Source organism: Leptosomus discolor, chromosome 14 (assembly GCF_034619465.1).
Source record: "Leptosomus discolor isolate bLepDis1 chromosome 14, bLepDis1.hap2, whole genome shotgun sequence".
NCBI lineage: Eukaryota > Metazoa > Chordata > Aves > Leptosomiformes > Leptosomidae > Leptosomus > Leptosomus discolor.
This window is the reverse complement of record NC_141404.1, coordinates 1,541,618-1,559,797: the sequence shown is the minus strand read 5'-3', so window position 1 is coordinate 1,559,797 and position 18,180 is coordinate 1,541,618. Positions and strand designations below refer to the sequence as shown.

At 70.9% G+C, this 18,180-nt stretch overlaps 1 protein-coding gene across 2 annotated transcripts in view; it reads right to left on the bottom strand.

Moving 5' to 3' along the window:
* Window positions 1–1,042: 1,042 nt before the first annotated feature.
* The window catches only part of CASKIN1 (CASK interacting protein 1), a 32,206-nt gene continuing 15,068 nt past the window's right edge, over window positions 1,043–18,180 (bottom strand). Inside the window, exons 2-21 of one of the 2 annotated variants that reach the window (XM_086473083.1) lie at window positions 17,421–17,472; window positions 14,527–14,624; window positions 14,266–14,411; window positions 14,058–14,153; window positions 13,637–13,767; window positions 13,432–13,540; window positions 13,062–13,170; window positions 12,837–12,931; window positions 12,644–12,761; window positions 10,868–11,086; window positions 8,725–8,832; window positions 8,464–8,582; window positions 7,430–7,517; window positions 5,613–5,710; window positions 5,111–5,221; window positions 4,918–5,019; window positions 4,336–4,474; window positions 2,145–4,256; window positions 1,645–2,041; window positions 1,043–1,139 (exon numbers count right to left, since the gene is read on the bottom strand). In XM_086473083.1, coding sequence (XP_086329209.1) covers window positions 1,043–1,139; window positions 1,645–2,041; window positions 2,145–4,256; window positions 4,336–4,474; window positions 4,918–5,019; window positions 5,111–5,221; window positions 5,613–5,710; window positions 7,430–7,517; window positions 8,464–8,582; window positions 8,725–8,832; window positions 10,868–11,086; window positions 12,644–12,761; window positions 12,837–12,931; window positions 13,062–13,170; window positions 13,432–13,540; window positions 13,637–13,767; window positions 14,058–14,153; window positions 14,266–14,411; window positions 14,527–14,624; window positions 17,421–17,472 — 4,544 coding nt within the window. The remainder of the gene's footprint in view (window positions 1,140–1,644; window positions 2,042–2,144; window positions 4,257–4,335; window positions 4,475–4,917; window positions 5,020–5,110; window positions 5,222–5,612; window positions 5,711–7,429; window positions 7,518–8,463; window positions 8,583–8,724; window positions 8,833–10,867; window positions 11,087–12,643; window positions 12,762–12,836; window positions 12,932–13,061; window positions 13,171–13,431; window positions 13,541–13,636; window positions 13,768–14,057; window positions 14,154–14,265; window positions 14,412–14,526; window positions 14,625–17,420; window positions 17,473–18,180) is intronic. The other variant, XM_086473084.1, reaches the window with a different exon arrangement.

The following is an 18,180-nucleotide window of genomic DNA, read 5'->3' as shown; positions in this document are numbered from 1 at the left end:
TTCTCTTGATTTCTTTTAAACTGCTTTATATATAATTGCTAATATTTTTAAATCTTTTAAATATATATTTGTTAAAGTTTATTCTTTTTATTATTTTGGGGGTGGGGGAAATCTGGTTTATATCTTTTTTTTTTTTTCTTTCCCCTCCAATAAATTAATACTTCTTTATAGCTTATCACTGTCCTCTCCCCCGGCAGGGAGGGGCCGGGCAGAGGCACGTCCCGCTGCCCCCCACCTGCGCCGCTGAGGGCCCCAAGATGGGGCGTTCGCTCCCCAATTTGCAACCGACGCGACCAAAACCCCCTTCCCTCGCCTGAGGCGAAGCCCCTGCCAAGGGGAGCCCCCGCGCCCCTCGGGCAGTACCCCTCCACGGGGCAGCCCCCCTGGCCCGCTGCGACGCCGCGGCGGGACCCCGCGTTCCCCCTGCCTGCCCCCAGCGAACGACGACGGAAAAAGAAAGAAAATTAAAAAAAGGAATTTTTTTTTTTTTTAAAAAAAAAAAAAAAAAAAGGGAGAAAAGAAACCCAAGTGCATTTGCCCACCCGGATCCGCCGCCGGCGTGGCCACCTGCGAGCGCCATCGGCGGCACGCGGCACACCGCTGACGGAGCCGCCGCCGGGGCCACCGCGCCGGGCAGGGCTTGTGCTACATTCGGGCCGCGGCGACCCACGGGCACGGGCACGACGGCGGCGGCCACCGGACTGGTAGGTAGAGAGACCCCCCGGAGCCCCGGCAGCCGGCGGGGGCCCTGTCCGTCCAGGGCGTGTTGCTTTGTTTCTTCTGTTGTTTTATTATTATTTTTTTTTTTTTGCTTCTGCAAAAGGGAGTCCTGCCGGAGCCGGCGCCGAGTCCGTGAGCACAATCCTGAGGTATCTTCTTCTTTGTGCAAACCCCGAGGGACGGGATGTCCGGGGGGGGGGGAGGACGGCTGTACAAAGGGGACGGGGGAGCGGGAGGGCGGCGGGGCCGGTGGGGGGGATCGTGGATCGTTGTGCCCTTGTGCCCACGTAAGCCCTGAGGTTCGCGGGGGCCCTGGCGCCCCTCACTCCAGCATGGCGTCCAGCTGGTCCGCCAGGTCGTCGAACATGCTGCCGATGTCGTCCAGGATGCTCACGGTGCTCTTCGACTCCACGGCCGAGCTGGGCGAGCGGAGGGGACGGGTCAGCGCCGTGCGCGGGACGGCGGCACCGCGCGGTCCCCTCCGCCCCGCGCCACGGCCCTCCTGCCCCCGCTGTGCCCTGCGGTGCTCAGCACCGTGTCCCCAGTGTCACCTCCCCGGTGCAGACCCCAGGGCCACTGCGCCGCTGGGGCCAGCCCAGCCCCACGATGCTCCAGCTCAGCGTCCCCCGGTGTCACCTCCCCAAGACAGCCCCCAGGGCACCCGCATGCCCACGTCCCCCTGCTTGTGCTGCTCCACCGCAGCGTCCCCCAGCGTCACCTCCCCAAAACCGCTCCAGCCAGGGCCCCGGGATGCTCCAGCACAGCGTCCCCCCCACACCGTCACCCCCTGGCACAGCCCCACTCCCGCCATGGGGGCACAGCCCGATCCCCCACCCACGACGCCCTCCTGACCCGCCCCATCCCCACGCAGCTCAGTGGCACAGCGCAGCCCCGGGGACCACCGGCCGCCCCGCGCCCCCTTACTCTGCCGTCTGACTGTCCTCCTGCTTGATCTTCTCCTCCACGGCCTGCAGCGCGGCGGCCAGGGACGCGCTCGTCTCCTCCAGCTTCTGCTGCGCCAGCTCGGGGCCGGCGCTGTCGACGGAGGGTCCGGCGATGGCGGAACGCGGCGGCTTCACCGGCACCTGCTGGGGCTGCGCGCCGGGCGAGAGGGGCTTGGCGGGGCTGGAGCAGAGCGAGGGCGGGGTGCTGGACGGCTTGGCGGCGGCGGTGCCCAGCTGCCGGGCAGGGGACGGGGACGGCGTGGAGCTGGCGCTCACCGACTGGATGGCGGCGTGGGGCTTGGGGGGCTTGGGCGCCGTGGGGGGCGGCGCGGGCTTGGGCGACACCGGGGGCGGCGTGCCGTGGACCCGCTTCACCTCTGCGGAGAGAAGGGAGAGGGGCAGAAGGGTGGCGGGGCCGGCCAGGACCCCCAGGGTCCAGCCTGGGGAGCTCCCGCCCCGGGGGGCTGGTGGGGCACCTACCTGGGCTGCCGGGGCTCGGGATGGGCACCTTTTTGGGGACAGGCACCGGCGGCCCGGGCACCTTCTGGGGCGGCTGCGTCAGCACGGGCTTGGGGGACACCGGCGGCTTGAAGGGCTTCTTGGGCTCAGCGGGCGGTGGGGCGTAGTCGGGGCCGTCGGGGCGGGCAGTGGCCGGCGGGGTGGAGGGCGGCTCAGTCCCGCTCAGCTCGGAGGCCGGCCGCCGCTTGACGGTGCCGGTGCCGTTCTGGTAGACGGCGAGCGGGGCCGGCTCCAGCGCCGGCTCCTTGTCCTTGGCCTTGGGCCGACGCTTGACGGTGTCGGACTCTGTGAGGACGAAGCGGACGCCATCCTGCTGGCTCTGCCGGGCCCGGATCCGCCGCTTGAGCGTGGCGCTGGCCTCCACCTTGGCCAGGTCTCCATGGCGGTGGGCTGGGGACAACCCCTCGCCCACCTCTCCCCGGGCCGGCCCCAGGGGCCGTGGCCGCTGCTTGATGGTGAGGTTGCCCTCCTCGGCGAAGGGGATGCCATCCGGGGAGCCGCCGCGCTCCACCCGCAGCCGTTCACCGGGGCCGTCGGCGCCCGCCTCTGACCGCACGCTGTCGGCGCGCTCGCGGCGGGCGGCTGCCACCAGCCCGGTGACGGGACCGCTGATGGTCCGGCGCCGGTTCACCACCTCCCCATCCAGCCCGATGGCCTCCTTGTGCTTGACGGTGGCCAGGACGGTGGCCACGCGGGCACGCTCGGGGCTGCCCGGGGGAGCCCCTGGCTGCAGGTAGTAGCCCTCGGGCGCTTTGGCTGGCCCCGGCCCGCCGGCCCCGTGCGGCTTCTGCAGTGCCAGCGCCCGGGCCCCGCCGCCGATGGAGGACATCTCCAGCATGGCCGCAATGCTGCGCACGCTGCCGGCGCTGCCCGTGTCCACGCTGCCGCCCAGGTCGCTGGCCCGCCGCTGCTCCCGGCGGCTCTCCCCCTCGGCGGCGGGTTGCCCGGTGGCCACCTCGCCCTCCCCCTCCTTGGGGAAGTCCTCGGCCATGCCGGCGCTGGAGATGGCGGAGCTGGAGCGCTTTGGGGGGGGCGGTGGGGGCCCCTTCTTCTTGGGGCGGACGGCGAAGGACTGGCTGCGGTTGACGTTCTTGTCGCCGCCGGCGGGGGCCCGCACCGAATGGCTGCGCCCCACGCGCCGCTGGACGGTGGCGTACGGCCCCGCGTCCGGCACCAGCAGCTCGTCCCGCTCCTGCTCGCTGTCGGAGGCGGCGTAGCGGTTCAGGCTGTGCGCCCGCTTCTTCGGCCTCCCCGGCTCCTCCTCGCCCTCGCTCCCCGGCGGCAGGCACAGCACCGGCACCGAGACGGGCAGGACGGGCACCCCCGGGGGCCCCCCCTCGCCCTCGGCGGGCTGCGGCAGGACGTAGGCGAAGCCGCGGTGGGTGGGCGACTGGGGCAGGGAGCGGGGCGACGCGGGGCGCTCGCCCGGCGGCAGCAGCTGCGGGGTGGGCTTCACCTTGGCGGTGGCGTGGGGCGCCGGCGGGCCCTGCGGGGAAGGGGGCCGCGGCTTGCCGGGGGTCTGCGGTGGTGTCAGCTGCCCGGCGGAGGGCGGGAAGGGCTGCCGAGGCTTGCCGGGCACCGGCGGCACGCTGGCACGCTTGACGGGGTGGCCGTGCCGGGGTGGGCGCCCCTCCTTGGGCGGCGCGGGGGGGCCCTCACCGGCCCCCTCCGCCAGGTACTCCTGGCTCTTGGAGATGGCAGAGGCGGGGGGGGCCCGCGGGCCGTCCCCCAGCAGCTCCTGGGAGCTGCTCATCAGCCTGGCACGGCCGCCCAGCCCCGGGGGCGAGCGGTAGCCGGGGGCCGCAGAGTTCACCGCCTTCTCGGGGGTCTCTTCGGGGGCTTCGCCTGTCATGGCCACCTGCAGCTCGCTGCTGAGCTCGCTGTCCTGGAAGGTGGTCATCTTGGGCGACTGGCACTCGGGTGGCTCCGGTGGGGGGGATTCGATGGTCAGCACCTCCGGGCACGCCGCCGCCGCCGCCTTCCTCTTCAGCGTGCCCGGCTCGTACTTGCCCAGCTCGGCGCGCTGCAGCTCCGCCAGCTTCTTCACCGCCAGCATCAGCTTCTTCTGGTGGCCTGGGGACGGCACGGGGCATCAGCGCTGCCGCCGGGGGCTCGGCCACCACGGCCACAGCGCCGCGGCACGGGACCTTACCCAGCTTGGTGATGCCGATCTCTTGCAGGTCCTCCCAGGTGATGTCAGTGATGAAGTCGATGTTCTCGTAGCCGTTCTCCACCAGCACCTTGTAGTACTGGGACAGGCCGATCATGGAGAGCCACAGTGCCAGGTTGGCCTGGGGGGGTGGGCACAGGGCACGGCTCAGCGCCGGCTGGCAGCAGGGCCTGGCCCCGGCACCCCCCGGCACTGCAGTACCCACACCACGCACGTGGTCCCATCTTGCTGGGGGTCTCCCCTTGTCCCCGTGCTGTCCCTGTGCTCCGGGGACATGCCCACGGGAAGCCCCTTGCTGTGCCCACCCAATGCAGCAGGGAGGGTGTCAGGGGACACGGTGTCACATCCATGTGGTGACAGCTCGGACCATCCCGATGGTCCCCAGGCAATCGGGAGGGGATGGGCGCCGCTCCTGGACCATGGGATGCATCATCTGCCAGCCAAGAGCCAGCTCCCACCCTCGTCCCCCCTGTGCCACCCCCCTCCCTGGAAGGGACAGGGCAGAGGGGACTAGTTGCCACCCTGGATGTGGCTTCGGTGTCTCCGAACCTGCACAGCCCTTACCGGCTTGTACTCCGGCAGCCACTCGGGGATACTGAGGTTGTTGATCTCGGAGGCGATCTTCTTCCTGTGCCCCGGCTTGGTGACACCGATGGCCGTGAGGTCCTGGGGCAGAGATGGGGATCAGCGCCGCCTCACACCGGGCGTGCGTCCCTCCCCGCGGCACCGGCCGGCCCCGGCATCCCCACAGCCTCACCTCCGGCGTCATCCGGCTAATGGTGGTGATGTCGTAGCCGGCGTTGATGAAGTTGGGCGCGTAGAGCTGCAGCTGGAACTTGCAGAGCCACTGGTACACGGCCTCCGAGCTCTGGGGCAAGAGGGACGGGGCAGCTCAGGGCAGCCCCGGTCACAGGGACCTGTCGCCCCTGTCTGTGTCCCCTGGACTGTCCCCACACCCGTCCGTGTGCCGGCAGGAGGCCCTGGCTGGGAGCTGGCACCGCAGAGGGGCTGCGTGGCCCTGTCAGGGCACCCTGGGCACACGTCTGTCCCCGAGGGGCTGGTGCCGCGGAGCTGGGGGTGGCCGGCAGCCGCAGGGATGACTCACGCCACCGGCTCACGGCATGGCACAGCGCCCCATGGGCACTGCCATCCCGGCCAGCACCCAGAGCCACGCCAGCCGTGGTGGCCGTGGCACAGGGCGTCTCTGTGCCTCACTCCCCCGCGGGGCTCCCCGTGCCCCGCCAGTGCCTCCCGCTCACCTTCCCCTCCGACGGCGGCTCCATCTTCTTCAGCTGGGGCTCGGCGGGGGGCTGGGGGGCGTACGGGGAGCTGGCCACGCTCTGCGACCGCGACGAACCTGCCGGAGAGGCAGCGGTCAGCGGGGCTGGGGCTGCAGACCCCCCCGGGCGCCGGCCAAGCGAGGTGGGGAGCCGAGCCCCTGCTCCGGGTGGGATGGCAGAGCCACAGCCCCCAGGTTGGCAGAGCCAGGGCAGGGATGGGAGAGCGGCACCCGCCCCAGCGCGGCAGCCCGGAACACCCCGGGGTGCCCTGGAGATGGGGGTCTGCTCCCCCGGGACGGGCAGGGGTGGCGCAGGGCACTGGACCCAGGTGCTGCCGTTGGGTCGCGGCCCCTGTCGCTTAATCCTGGTGGGGCTGGCCAGGCTGGCAGGGGGCTCACAGCCAGGGCTGCGTCCGCACGGGGCTCTGCAGGGCGCCGAGCCACCAGCCCCACGGTGGACGCAGCCCCCCAGGTGCCACGGCACGGCTGGGGCAGCCCGCGCCACTGCCCTTGCCCACCCACCCAGAGCCAGGCGAGCCGCCAGCCCAGCCAGGGGGCTGCAGCGCCCTCCACCCAACGCGGCCCCGAGCAGAGGGACCCAGCCGGACCCCTCCTGCAGAGCGGGTTTCCCTGCCTGCCCACCTCCCACGGCAGCAGCCAGAAGGGTCCCGCTGCCCAAAGCCCTGCGTCCCGGCAAATCTGGCCGTGCCACTAACCCGGGAGGGGGCTTGTCCGCCCGCCGTGCCCGCAGAGAGAGGCTGGGGAGGGCGGGCTGGCATGGGCCGCCTCGTCCCCCGGGACCCCCGCACAGGCAGCTGCACGGTGCCCACCCTCCAGCTGGCGCCTTCGCCAGCCCTGGGGGTGACGAGGGCTGCCCAGAAATATCTGCCTCATATTTCTGAGCAGCACCAGCAAGAGGAGCCCCTTCCCCCCTGCTGCCAGCTGCATCCTCTGTCTGTGTGTGTGTGTGTGTGTGTGTGTGCGCATCCCCCCCATGCGTGCATGTGTGCGTGCATCCTCCTTGCGTCTGCATCCTCCTGGCATCTGCATCCCACTTGCGTGGGCACCCTCCTCACATGTGCATCCCTCTGCCATGTGCATCTCCCTCACGCCTGCAGCCCACTTGCGTGTGCATCTCTCCAGCCTGTGCTCTCCCCCCCACACACCCCCCCCCAGCAATGTGTGCATCCCCCTCTTTGTCTGCGCATCCCCCCCCCCCCCCCCGCCCCCAGATTTCTATCCCCCTCTTCATGTGCATCTCCGCAGCCCGAGCATCCCTCCCCGCGTTCGCCCCTCACATGTGCCTCCTCCTCGCCTGTGCATCTCCCGCCTGCCTCCCCCCCGCGGCGTGGGCACCCCCGCGGTGTGGCCGGGCTCCCCGCTGCCAGGGCAGCCCCCTGCCCGCAGCCCATCCCCACCCCCCTCGGACGGCGCTGGCGGTGGCAGGGGGGGGACCCCAGCTCACGCTCCGGTGGGGCTGGCGGGCGAGGAGGCGGGGGGGGGGGGGGGGTCCAGGGAAGGGAAGGTGCCGGGGAGCAGCGCTGCCGCCCCCCGCCCACCCACGCCAACCCTCCCCCCCCGCCCCGCACCCCACGGGGCCCCCCCAACTAACCGAGGCAGGAGAAGGCCTGGCAGCAGCCGAAAGGCGAGAGAGTCATTTTTTACCCACACGTTTTTCTTCTGGCGACGGGTGCCGTGGCAATCAAAAAAAAAGACAAATCCCTGGATCCACGGCAGGCCCGTGGCAGGGCCAGGGCTCCTCCTGCACCCGGCAGCCGGGCGGCCGGCGGCACGCACCTGCGGGGATGTCCTGCGCCTTGGCCGGCCCATCGCCCACCGCAGTCTCTTGCGCAGAAGCCTTCTGGGAAAGGACCGTTGCCAACAGCTGAAAAACACCCGGGGAACGGGGGGGAGAGAACAGGCAGGAGTGAGGCGGGCGGACGCGGGGGGGGATGCACGCTGCGGGCGCTGCGGCGGGTGCTGGCGGGTGCTGCGGCGGCCACCCCGCCGCCAGCCCGGGCGATGGGTGGGATGCAGCCGCTTCGGGCTGCGGCGGGGAAGAGCGGGAGCGGCACAGATGGTGCTTCGCAGGCAGCGGGAGCCCGCAGTGCCGCGGCACCCCCGAATCCAGCCTGACGCATGCCCGGCCCAGGCTGCCAGCGTGGGCTGCGGGGCCTCCCCCTCCCCCTGCAAAGCAGAGCCCCCACGGCCGTCAGCGCCCTGCTCGGCTTGGGGGGGGGGGGTGCGGAGCCCCCGTGCCCAGCCTGCTCTGGCATAACGCAGGTAGGGTGCCAGGGGCGGTGGGCTCACGGGTGCCTCGGCCCGGAGAAGGGACACCCCGGGGTGCCACGGGCAAGGGGGCAACAGGCAGGGTGCGGCGGGCAATGTGCCGGCAGCAGTGGGCAGGCAGGAGCACGCAGCGGGCTGTGCACCGGCGGCAGCAGGCAGCCGGCCCCGTGCAGCGCGGAGCTGCAGCGGGCAGCGCGCCGGTGGCGGTGCGCAGGGTGCAGCGCAGCGCCCGGGCACCCTGGGAGCGGCAGCGGAGAGGTGGCACGCAGCCTCGGCCGGCCCCTGCCCCTGCAGGCAGCCCCTGCCCGCCCCTGCAGCCCGGTGGGACACCGTGCTGGGGGCTGAGGAGAGAGTGGCCACCGTCGGTGCCAGCCAGGGCTGGTGGCGTGCTGGGTGCCAGGAGGACCTCACAGCACCCGGCCGAGCATCAGTCCCAGTGGAGACCGGGGGCAGCTACCAAGCCAGAAAACACCTGCCCCACCGGTGGCACCGCAGCCAAGTGCCACCGCAGGCTGGCACGGCCACCTCGGGGCTCGCCTTACCTTGACACCTTCAGAGCCAGCGTGCAGGGCGTGCGCCCCGCTGCCCGCGCTCTGCCCGCTCCCCGAGCTGCGGGCAGAGGCCACGCTGCCCGTGCTGCCCAGGCTGCTGCGGTCCCCACCTGCGCAGAGAGAGGAGATGGCGTCAGGGCACCGAGCCCCACGGCCCGGCTGGGGGATGCCACGGTGCGGCCGTGCCCCACCGGAGCCACCGCCACGTCCTGGCACCGGGGCCAGGGAGGGTCCCAGCAGTGCCAGCCGTACCTGCGAAGGGTTTCCGCAGCACCCAGATCTCCTCCGTGGGAGCCGGCGCGGCCGATCCGCCCTGCGACGGCGAGAGGTGGGACGGGCTCATGTCGGCCCCGCGGGACCCTTGGTGGCAGAGCAGAGAGAGCAGCCGTCAGGCGCGCGTGGCTCCGCGCGCTCGGGCTCGCATCGGTGCGGCACGGGGCGAGGTGACCCACGGGCCCGGGGCCTGTCGCTGCCGCGCACGGGGAAATCCCCACAGTGAAGGTGTGGGGTCCCTGGCCGCGGCCGTGCCCAGGGATGCCAGCGCTGTCCCGGGGGCCTGTTCCCCCCCCCGCCAAGCAGCTGGCACAGGGTGACAGTGACCAGCCCTGGGACCCGATCCTGAAGGGCATCCCCTCCCTGCTGCCAGCCGGGGACAGACCCATGGCGGGACGTCCCAGTGCCCCGGTTCAGCTCGAGCAGGGGATGGGGACGGCGTTGTCCCTGTGGGGAGCAGGATGAGGACATGACCCGGTGCGGGGGAGCAAAGGGAGCTGGGCAAACTCAGGGGGACACCCACCAGTGTCCCCACCCCGCTGTCCCCTGGCCAAGACAGTGTTGGCCATGTCCCTGCGGCTGCCTGCACCTGGGGGAGGACACAGGGGCCGTGTGGGACCAGGCACCGGAGGCTGAACCCCCCCGCGGTGCCCCATGGCAGCCGTCGACACACGGGTGACACAGCAGTGGGTGAGATGACCCGGCCGTCCCGGCGGAGCACGGCTCAGGGGGTGACCCCCACAGCACCGGCTCACCGTGCCGCCCACCTCTGCCAGGTCCTGCTCGCACCAGGGCCGGCCGGGGACGCCCACCGCTGAGCCCGGGGTTTAAACCAGCATCAGATGAGATGGCCAACAGCCCTGCGAAGCCCGGCGCTGCCACAGCCCTGCCGCCAGCCACCGAGGAGCCCGGCTCAGCCTGGCCCTGCCGCAAGCCACCAGCTACGGGGCACTGCCACCCCACTGCTGCCCCGGCCGTTTTCATTCATTAAGCTGCTCGCCTCGTTAGTGGCCAGGCCATAGCAGGGGGCGGATGGCACAAGGTGATCAAGTCACCAAGAGAACACAAAGGGGAGCAAACGGCCACGGCGCCATCGGGCTGGGCTGTCCCCGCGCCGTACGTGCCGCGGTCACACCGAGAGGAGCCCGCGCCGCCCGGGCAGGCGTACGGCTCTGTGCGACCCAGCGGGGCGAGAAAGCCCCAGGGAAACGTTCTGCTCCCTCGTCCCCATCACCAGCGTGGGCAGCCCGGTGCGCTCCCAACACAACCTCCTGCACCGCCGCCACTGCGGCACATGCAAAGAGCCCCGGCCCCCGGAGAGCCGGCGGCAGCCCCCACGGGCACGGCGTGGGCCCTGCAAACCCTGCCAAGCAGCTGCTCTCCTGACATGAAGAACTGCAGCCTCCGCCACCGGCCCGTGCCATGGGGACGGTCCCCAGGGTTTCGCTGGGTACCATCTGCTCTGAGCCAGCCCCGACGGCATCCCCCAGGAAAGCAGCCCCGGCGCCGCAGCCCCCTCCCGCTCCGAGCGCGGTCCCGACCCGGTTAGAGCGGCTCGTTGGGTGTCGAACACCCCGCGGGGGAGGCTGCAGCGGGCAGAGGGTCCCTGCGCCTGCGGCTCCTGCCCGGGCACTGTGCTGCCCAGCCCTGTCCCCCGGCACCGAGCCTGGGAGAGTGTTTTGGGGGGGGTCCCCATGCCCCCAGACAGGGTGGGCAGGAGAGCAGGGCCCGTGGGCAGAGGCGCTGCCTCCAGCCCTGCCCCGCAGCCGGGGACACCGGGGTGGTGAGGGTGGGCTGTGCCGGCGGCGGAGCGGTGGGCCGCACAGCGCTGGAGAGGGCGTGCAGGGGAGGGGGCCGACGGCATGCACGTGTGCACGCACCGCCCGCGCCCGCATGCACGCACCCATGCACGCACGCACCCGCGCATGCACGCGTCCACACGCACCCGCCTGCATGCCCGCACACGCGCCCACGTGCAGCCCGCTTGCACACGCCTGCACGCGCCCGCGTGCAAACACCCCGCGGCAAGGGCGGGGAGAGGCCGAGCAGAGCGAAAAGACTCGATACAGACGTTAAAAGGAAAAGAAAGAAATCCATCGAGAGCACGAAGCGAGCGGTGAACTACCTTGTCCGTAACGCGGCTCGTCGGCACTGCTAGGGGAGAGCCTGTGATAGCCAAAGGAACTGAAAAGAGTCTGATGGGAATGTGGTGGTGGAGGTGGAGGTGGAGGCAGGGAATGGAACGGATGGGACGAGGCGTCACCGTTTAGCACAGCAGCCCCGTAAGCCGGGAGCGGGATCTTTTGGTACTGTTGGGGGATTGTTACAGTCTCCCATGAACCTGATAATAAAACATAACAAGAGACAAAATGAAAAGAATCAAAATAATAGAGACACGCTCAGCGCCACCAAAAAAAAAAAAAAAAGAAAAAAGAAAAAAGGAAAAAAAAAAGAAAGGAAAAAAAAAGCAGCAAACAAAAAAAAAAGCGACCAAAGGAACGTGGAGGAGCCAGAACCAAGACCCGACCGATGCGGAGCCGAGCCAAGGAGCAGCAGCGGGAGCTCAGAGCAGGGCCCGGCACGGCACAGCCCGTGGGCACGGCACAGCCCGTGGGCACATCCCGCAGAGCCACCACAGCTCCCCGGCGGGGCACGGACACCGGGGCAGCGCCACGCTCGAGGCAGCAGCAGCTTGGGGGGCTTCTGCAGCTGTGAGGCTCCCGCAGCCGGGCTGCTGGGGGTCCTGCTCCCCGCAAAGGCATCCCGGGAGGAAGGGGGCTACAGGCACGGCTACAGCACCCCCCGTGCCCGGCTGGCCAAGCCCTGGTGCAGCCGCCGCCTGCGCCCCACGCTGCCGCCCCGCTGCCCGGGGCTGCAGCCGACGGGATGGCTACGAAACCCCGCACCCTGGCAAACGCTGCTGCGGAGCCAGCTGCAGCCCTGGAGCCGCGGAGCTCACCCCCGGCACACAACCCACACCCGGAGGGCGGCTCTGCCCCCGTCTGCCTGGCACATGGCACCTCCGCAGCCTCCGCGGCCGGCGTGGCAGCCGGCAGGCACTCGTGCCACGGCTCCCTTGGGGTCTTGCTCAAGCGCCACCATTCCCTGCCCGTGCTCCAGCGACGTGGCCGCCTACGAGATCGCGTGGGGCCAGGCAGCACGTGGCTGCCAGGGGGCAGCGAGCCAGTCAATGTGAGCACCAGTGCCGCTCCTGGCAGCGGGCACAGCCACAGGCCATCCCGGGGGACCGCGTACCCCACTGGGAGCCTACAGGGATGGGGACAGGGACAGGCAGCCGCAGGGCAGGGGAGCAGGGTCCGATCCCTGAGACGGCCCCTGGCCAGGGAGAGGGTCCCCATGGGGCAGCGCTGGGTCCCTGGCACCGGAGCCCAGTCCCCCTGCTCAGACCCCGAGCACCAGGTTCCCCAGCCCCACCGCTGTGCCATTCCCCCCCCCCCCCCAAACCGCAGTGACGCCCCTGGTTCTCCCCATGCACCAAACTCCCGGCACCACGAATGCCTCCCCCAGCCCAACGCCAGCCTGGCCCTGGGGCTGCCCCAAGAGCCCCCCAGCACCGACCCCCACGTGCACAATGGGGACAGTGACCCCGCACACCGCACGGGGACACCAGCCCCGTGCACTTCACAGGGCACCGACCCCACATACCCAACGGGGACACCAGCCCCACACACTCGAAGGCGCCATCCCCACGCACACGGCGGGGACACCGACCCCACTTGCACGACGGGGGCCATCGCCCCGGCTTGGCTTCACCGGCTGCACCCCCCCGACACCCCACGCACCGCCAGACCGAAACGGGGCTCCCTGGGGCTGCAGGCTTGCGAACAGCCCCGTGGGGGGGAAAGGCTGGGGTGGCGGGGGGGGGGGGATTATTTGCCTGTTCGTTTGCTTATGGCCTCGACGAGGCTGGAGGGGAAGTAGCCCACGCGGTCGTTGCCGGTCCGGTTGTCGTGAATGCAGCCCTTCCAGCGCCCGTCCGCGTGCTGCTCCAGCACCTGCAGGCAGGGGCTGGGTCAGGGGCCAGTGCCACCACTGGGGTCCCCCCCGACCACCCCCCCAGCTGCACTCACGGTGATGACATCCCCGGCTTTCACGTTGAGGCTCGTCAGGTCGTAGTTGTTGCAATAGTCCTTGACGGCCCGGACCTGCAGAGCGGCGGAGGCGTCTGCGGGGACACAGCGGGAGCATCGCCGGCCGCCCAGCCCCTCCGTGGGGGCTGTCACCCACCCCCCCCCCAGCCCAGCATCCCCCCCAGCACCGGCACAGCCGCCCCGTGCCCGCCCTGGTCCCCCTACCCCGCAGCATCTGCTTGATCTCCTTGCTGGCCTGGCTGGTGGTGAACTGGTTGACGATGTCCAGAGCCGTCTGGTTGTAGGTGTTCCTGACGTGGGCATTGATCCCGCTCTGCAACGGCATGGAGAGGGCTTGGGAGAAGGCTGCCGCCGCACCCCGCCCTGCCCTGGGACCCCCCGCCGGACCACCCCAAGACCAGCAGCTGGAGGGCACAGCTCCCTGCGTTGGTGTGTCCCCCCGGGACCCTCCCCCCCATCCCCCAGGAGAGGTGCACACGCCGCTCCACAGCCCCTCGCCGTGGGGTCACTCCCTTCCCGCAGCCCCTCCCTGGGCTGGGGGTGTCTGGGGGTGTTGCGGGGGGGGGGCCCTTACATCCAGCAGCAGCCGCACCACGTCCGTCTTGCCGCAGAGGGCCGCCTCGTGCAGCGCCGTGCCCGCCTTGGTTTGCCGGTTGATGTCGATGCCAGCCTGCAGCAAGAGCCTGCGGGCAGACGGCGGGGTCAGCGAGGACCGGGAAGGGCGGGGGGCTGGAGGCGGGGGACACACCGGCGCTGCCCTCCCCGCCCGCGGCACCCACCGGATGATGTCGATGTGGCCGTTCTTGGCGGCGAGGTGGAGGGGGCTGGTGCCGTTGGGGTCAGTGGCGTCCCCCGGCTTGGGCTCCAGCAGCGCCGCGCACATGTTGCTGTTCAGGAGCAGTTGCACCACCTGCCTCAGCAAACACAGACGGAGCAGGGCTGCAAGGGCGGCTCAGCCGCCTGCCGGGGCTGCGGTGTCCCCCCCCCGGCCCCTCCAGCCCCCCCGCCTCCCCTCCCTGCTCTTGCCTCTCCTCCGGCAGCCGGAGATTCCCCCCTGCAGCAGCGGCACTGTGCGCCCCCACTGCCATCCCTCCCGGGGGGCTGCCCCGTGGTCCCCCCACCCCGGGCTGCTCCAGGGCCCTCGCCATGCCTCCGTCCCCTCCCTGAATTCCTCTCAGGGGGGGCCCTGCGAGGACTTACCCCAACCCGGCCAAACTCGCACGCCAGGTCCAGGGGGGTCTTCCCCGAGTTGTCCATGATGCAGGGGTTGGACTGGTGCTGCAGGAGCATCTCTGACTGCGGAGGAAGGAGACCCCCAGCTCGGCGAGGGCAGGGAGGGCGGCACGGCATCCCCTGCCACCGCCGCCGCCGCCGCCGCCGCCGCGCCCCGCCGTCGGCCCCACCGTACCACATCGTAGTGCCCGTGCTGCGCCGCCAGGTGCAGGGGGATCTGGCCCTCGTCTGACGGGATGTTCACGGAGGAACCCGCTTTCAGCACCATTTTCATGGGCTCCTTCTTGCCTTGCCAAGCTGCGTAGTGCAGGGGCCGCATGCCTGCGGGTGGGCACGGCAGGCACGCCGTGAGCCCCTCGGGCGTGCCAACGGGCCCAGCGAGAGCCCGCAGAGAGGCACGGGGTGGGGTGGCCACGGCCAGGACCCAGGGACTCGCCTTTGTTGTCCTTGATGTCCACCGCAGCCTGCGCCTCCAGCAGCAGCGAGATGAGCTCCGTGTTGCCGTTGAGCGCCGCATGGTGCAGAGCCGAGAACCTGAGGACCGGCCGTGGTGTCAGGGGTCCCACGTCCCCGTCCCCTCCGCAGCCCCGCCAGCTCCTGCCCAGCAGCGTGGCCCCGAGCCTGCACCCACCGCAGCACCCCAGGGCACCCGCTCTGCCTCCCGCACCTCCACACGTGTCCCTGGGCCTCCCCACCCCCGCATCCCTCCATGGGCACCCCGAGAAAGAGCTGCCATGTCCTGCCATGCAACCAGAGCCAGCGGGTGGGACGTGCCAGGGCAGACGTGGGTTTGCCCCCCAGCCCATCACTTTATTTAGCTTCCCCTGGGGGGCTGCAGCTGCACGACAGACCCCCCACCCCAGCCCGCACGGTGGGACACAGGGCTGGGGATGCCGCCGAGCTGGGAGCGGGGGGCCGGTGGGTCTGATCTGGGGAGGCTGGAGTGAGACAGATGAGGATGAAACGCTCCTTGGGGATGTGGAGACCTTGTGGGGCTGGCGGCGACGGGCAGGGTAGGCACAGGGAAGGGGGTCCCTCCGAGGGCTGGGGGTGCCATGGAGCCGCCCTCCCCGCTGACCCACTTCCCCCAGGCTGGCTTCAGCAGCACGACCACGGGCACCAGCGCAGGGGGGGGGGCCCAGGCTGCCAGATGGCAGCGGTGCCCCTTGTCCAGCGGGGCGGGGAAAGCCCCCAGCCCCACACCCCACTCTGCTGTCACAGCACCCAGGACGGGCCAAAGCAGGAGGCTCGCTGCTGGGAAGCAGGCCAGGAGCTGACCTACTTGCTGCTCCCGCCGGCAGCATCCTCCATGCGGCTGCGCTGGCGCCCGCCACCCCGCTGCTCCGGGCCCCCCGGTCACACACAGTGTCCCCGTCCCATCCCCAGGGCCACCCCGGTGTCACCAGAGCACGGGAACAGGCTGCGGACCCCAGCAGGACCTGCCAGCCCCCGCGGCTGCCCAAGAAGTGGGCAGTGGGGTGGCGATCCCCTCTGCTCCCCATCCCCAGGACCCCCAGCTGAGTCGGGGGACACACACACGTCCCCACTGTGGAGCACGCTCTGGCCACCACGTCCCCCACGGAGCTGCCGCCGGCGATGCCCCGGCGGGGAGCGGCGATGCGAGCAGACAGCTCGCGCAGGAGGCCGATCCCCAGCGTCTGCCTGGGAAATGTCAGCATTTTCCGCTCCGGCGCCCCGCTCAAATCTGCTCAAGATGGTGCAAATCGCAGCCCCCCCCCCGCCCCCCCCCCCCCGCCCCTCCCCAGGCTGCCTCGGGGGTTTCCCCCGGCACGGCCGCAAAGGCCACGCGCTGTGCAGGGCACCGTCCCCCGGGGAAGCGTGGCGACACCAGCACGGTGCTTGCTCACAGCATCCACCAGCCCGGGAATCACCAAGCACAGCAGAGATGGGGAAACTGAGGCACAGCACCGGGGCTGGCTGCTCTGGCGCAGCACGCCGGTGGCAGAGCGGTGCACGCACGGGCTGCAGCCTGCATCTGCCCCGTGCGTTCCCAGGGGGATCCTTCCCCGGAGCAGCGTTGGAGGCTGGAGGTTGCTCCCCTCTTGCAGGGCTGCTCCTGCCCCCCAACAAGCCGCCCGGGAGCCGCAGGCAGCTGCAGGCAGGACGTGAGCACGGGCCCTGCCTGCAGCCCTCAACGGCCACCCCAGCCCTGCCGCGCTGCGCAGCCCCCCCCCGGTGACACGCCGGCTCTGCCAGCCCTTGCACGAGGTGGTCCGTGGGGCGATGCCTCCCCTCGCCCTGCCCACCACCGCGCCCCCCCAGCCCCTGCCCCACGCGGGCGGTGCCACGCACCCGCCCCATCGCTGGCCGGCGTGCCCACGCGCTCCCGCCGCCGTGCACGCAGACGCGCTCGCGCGCACACGCACGCTCAGCTGCACAGCTGCACGCTTGCGTACACCCGTGCACGCACACGCGCGGGCTGGCAGGTACCAGGGGACGCCCGCTGCCACCACCCCGGTGCCAGGGCCCCGCTTGGGATCGAGGACGAGGAGGGACCCAGGCTGCTGCAGCCGCCTGTCCCCAGGGCATGCCCTCCCGTTCCGGACCCCACCTGGCTCACCGCCATTCCCACGGCAAAGCCATCCCTGGGGACCCAGTGGCATCGCCCAGCCCCACGTCCTCCTGTCCCGCTCGATGGGGTGGCACAGGGCAGGGGAGCCGAGGGGGGCACGGGGGGTGGCTGCTGCCCAGCCCCACAAGCACTGCTGCCCGCTCCCACCACCGCCCCGCTCCTCCGCGGGGCTCTGGCTGCCTTCCTGCGCCGGCGGCCTCCGCGGCCTCCTTAGTGTGATGAGCAGGGGGGGAGCCCGCAGCCCCCTGCCCCGCTCCTCCCTGCCCCTTGGGTCCGGCTGCCAAGCGGCACACCGGCGGCACCCAAGGGGTCACCGCTCACCCATCTGCCGCCCCCACACAGCGCCCGCAGAGCCCCGAGCCCGTGGCGAGTGCTGGGAAAAGGCTGGCGGGACGTGGGGCGCAGCCCTTCCTCTGCCTTCCAGCCCTCGCCTCCCACCTCCTCTCACGCCGGCGGCTGCTCCGCGCAAGCCCACCGGCTCAGGGGTGCAGGTAGGGCTCAGGGTGACAGCCCCTGCCCGTCTGGATCCCGGCAGCTCGACTGCATCGCTCCGGAGAGCCCAGCGTGCCCGCACAGATGCACGAGACTCCCGCTCGCTGCCCGCCGTGCTGCACGCACCCCCGAGCGTGCGCACCCCTGCGCACGGCACCCCACGGCCCGTGCACCCTTTTCTGTGCACCCCCATGGCACACACGCGCCCCACTGCATGCACGCAGCGGCGCGGGGCTCCCACTCACCCGTCGGTGTCTTGGAAGTTGACGTTGACTTTCTTGGCCGATCCGAGGAGCTCTGGGGGGGAAGGAAGGGGACAGCACGTTAGAGCGGTGCAGGAGGCGACCGGGGGCGCATGGGGAAGGTGCTGCAGCTGCAGCTCCAGGTTTCCCTCCCCACCAAGGTTTCGGCTCCCTGCAGCTCTGCAGCCCAGGCCAGGATGCAGCACGGTGCCGTATGGGGCTGCCCGAGCCTGTGGGCAGCTGCAGGCAGGAGGGCTCGGGGTGAAAGGGTCCCCGTTGACGGTGGCAGAGCCCCAGGGCCTCTCCTGGCACCAGGGTCTTCATCCACCCGGGCTGCTGTGGGTTTGACTGGGGTTCCCTGCCGGCTCCTTTGCCTCACTGGTGGCTCCGGTTTGGCCCCGTGGAGCCCAGTCCTGCACTGAGCCCCCATGCTGGGTGGCTTTGGCAGAGCGGGGAGCTCAGCACGCTTCCCCGTGCCCCAGCACATCCCCTGCCCCTGCAGCCCCCCCCGCCTGGCACTGCCTCACTCCCACCCCACGCTCGCCTTCGTGGGAAAAATAAACCGCCTCGGGGCAATCCAATTAGCACCACGAGGAAGGATGGAACCAGATTTACATAAGATTTAACCGAAAAATGCCACTCAAGCTTTGCAGTGAGCCCCGCTCTTCCTCACAGCCCCCCCTGCAGGGAGCCGGAGCAGGAGGAGGAGGAAGAGGAGGGTGGGTGCAGCACGGCAGAGCCCCAGGCTGGGGACCCACGCAGC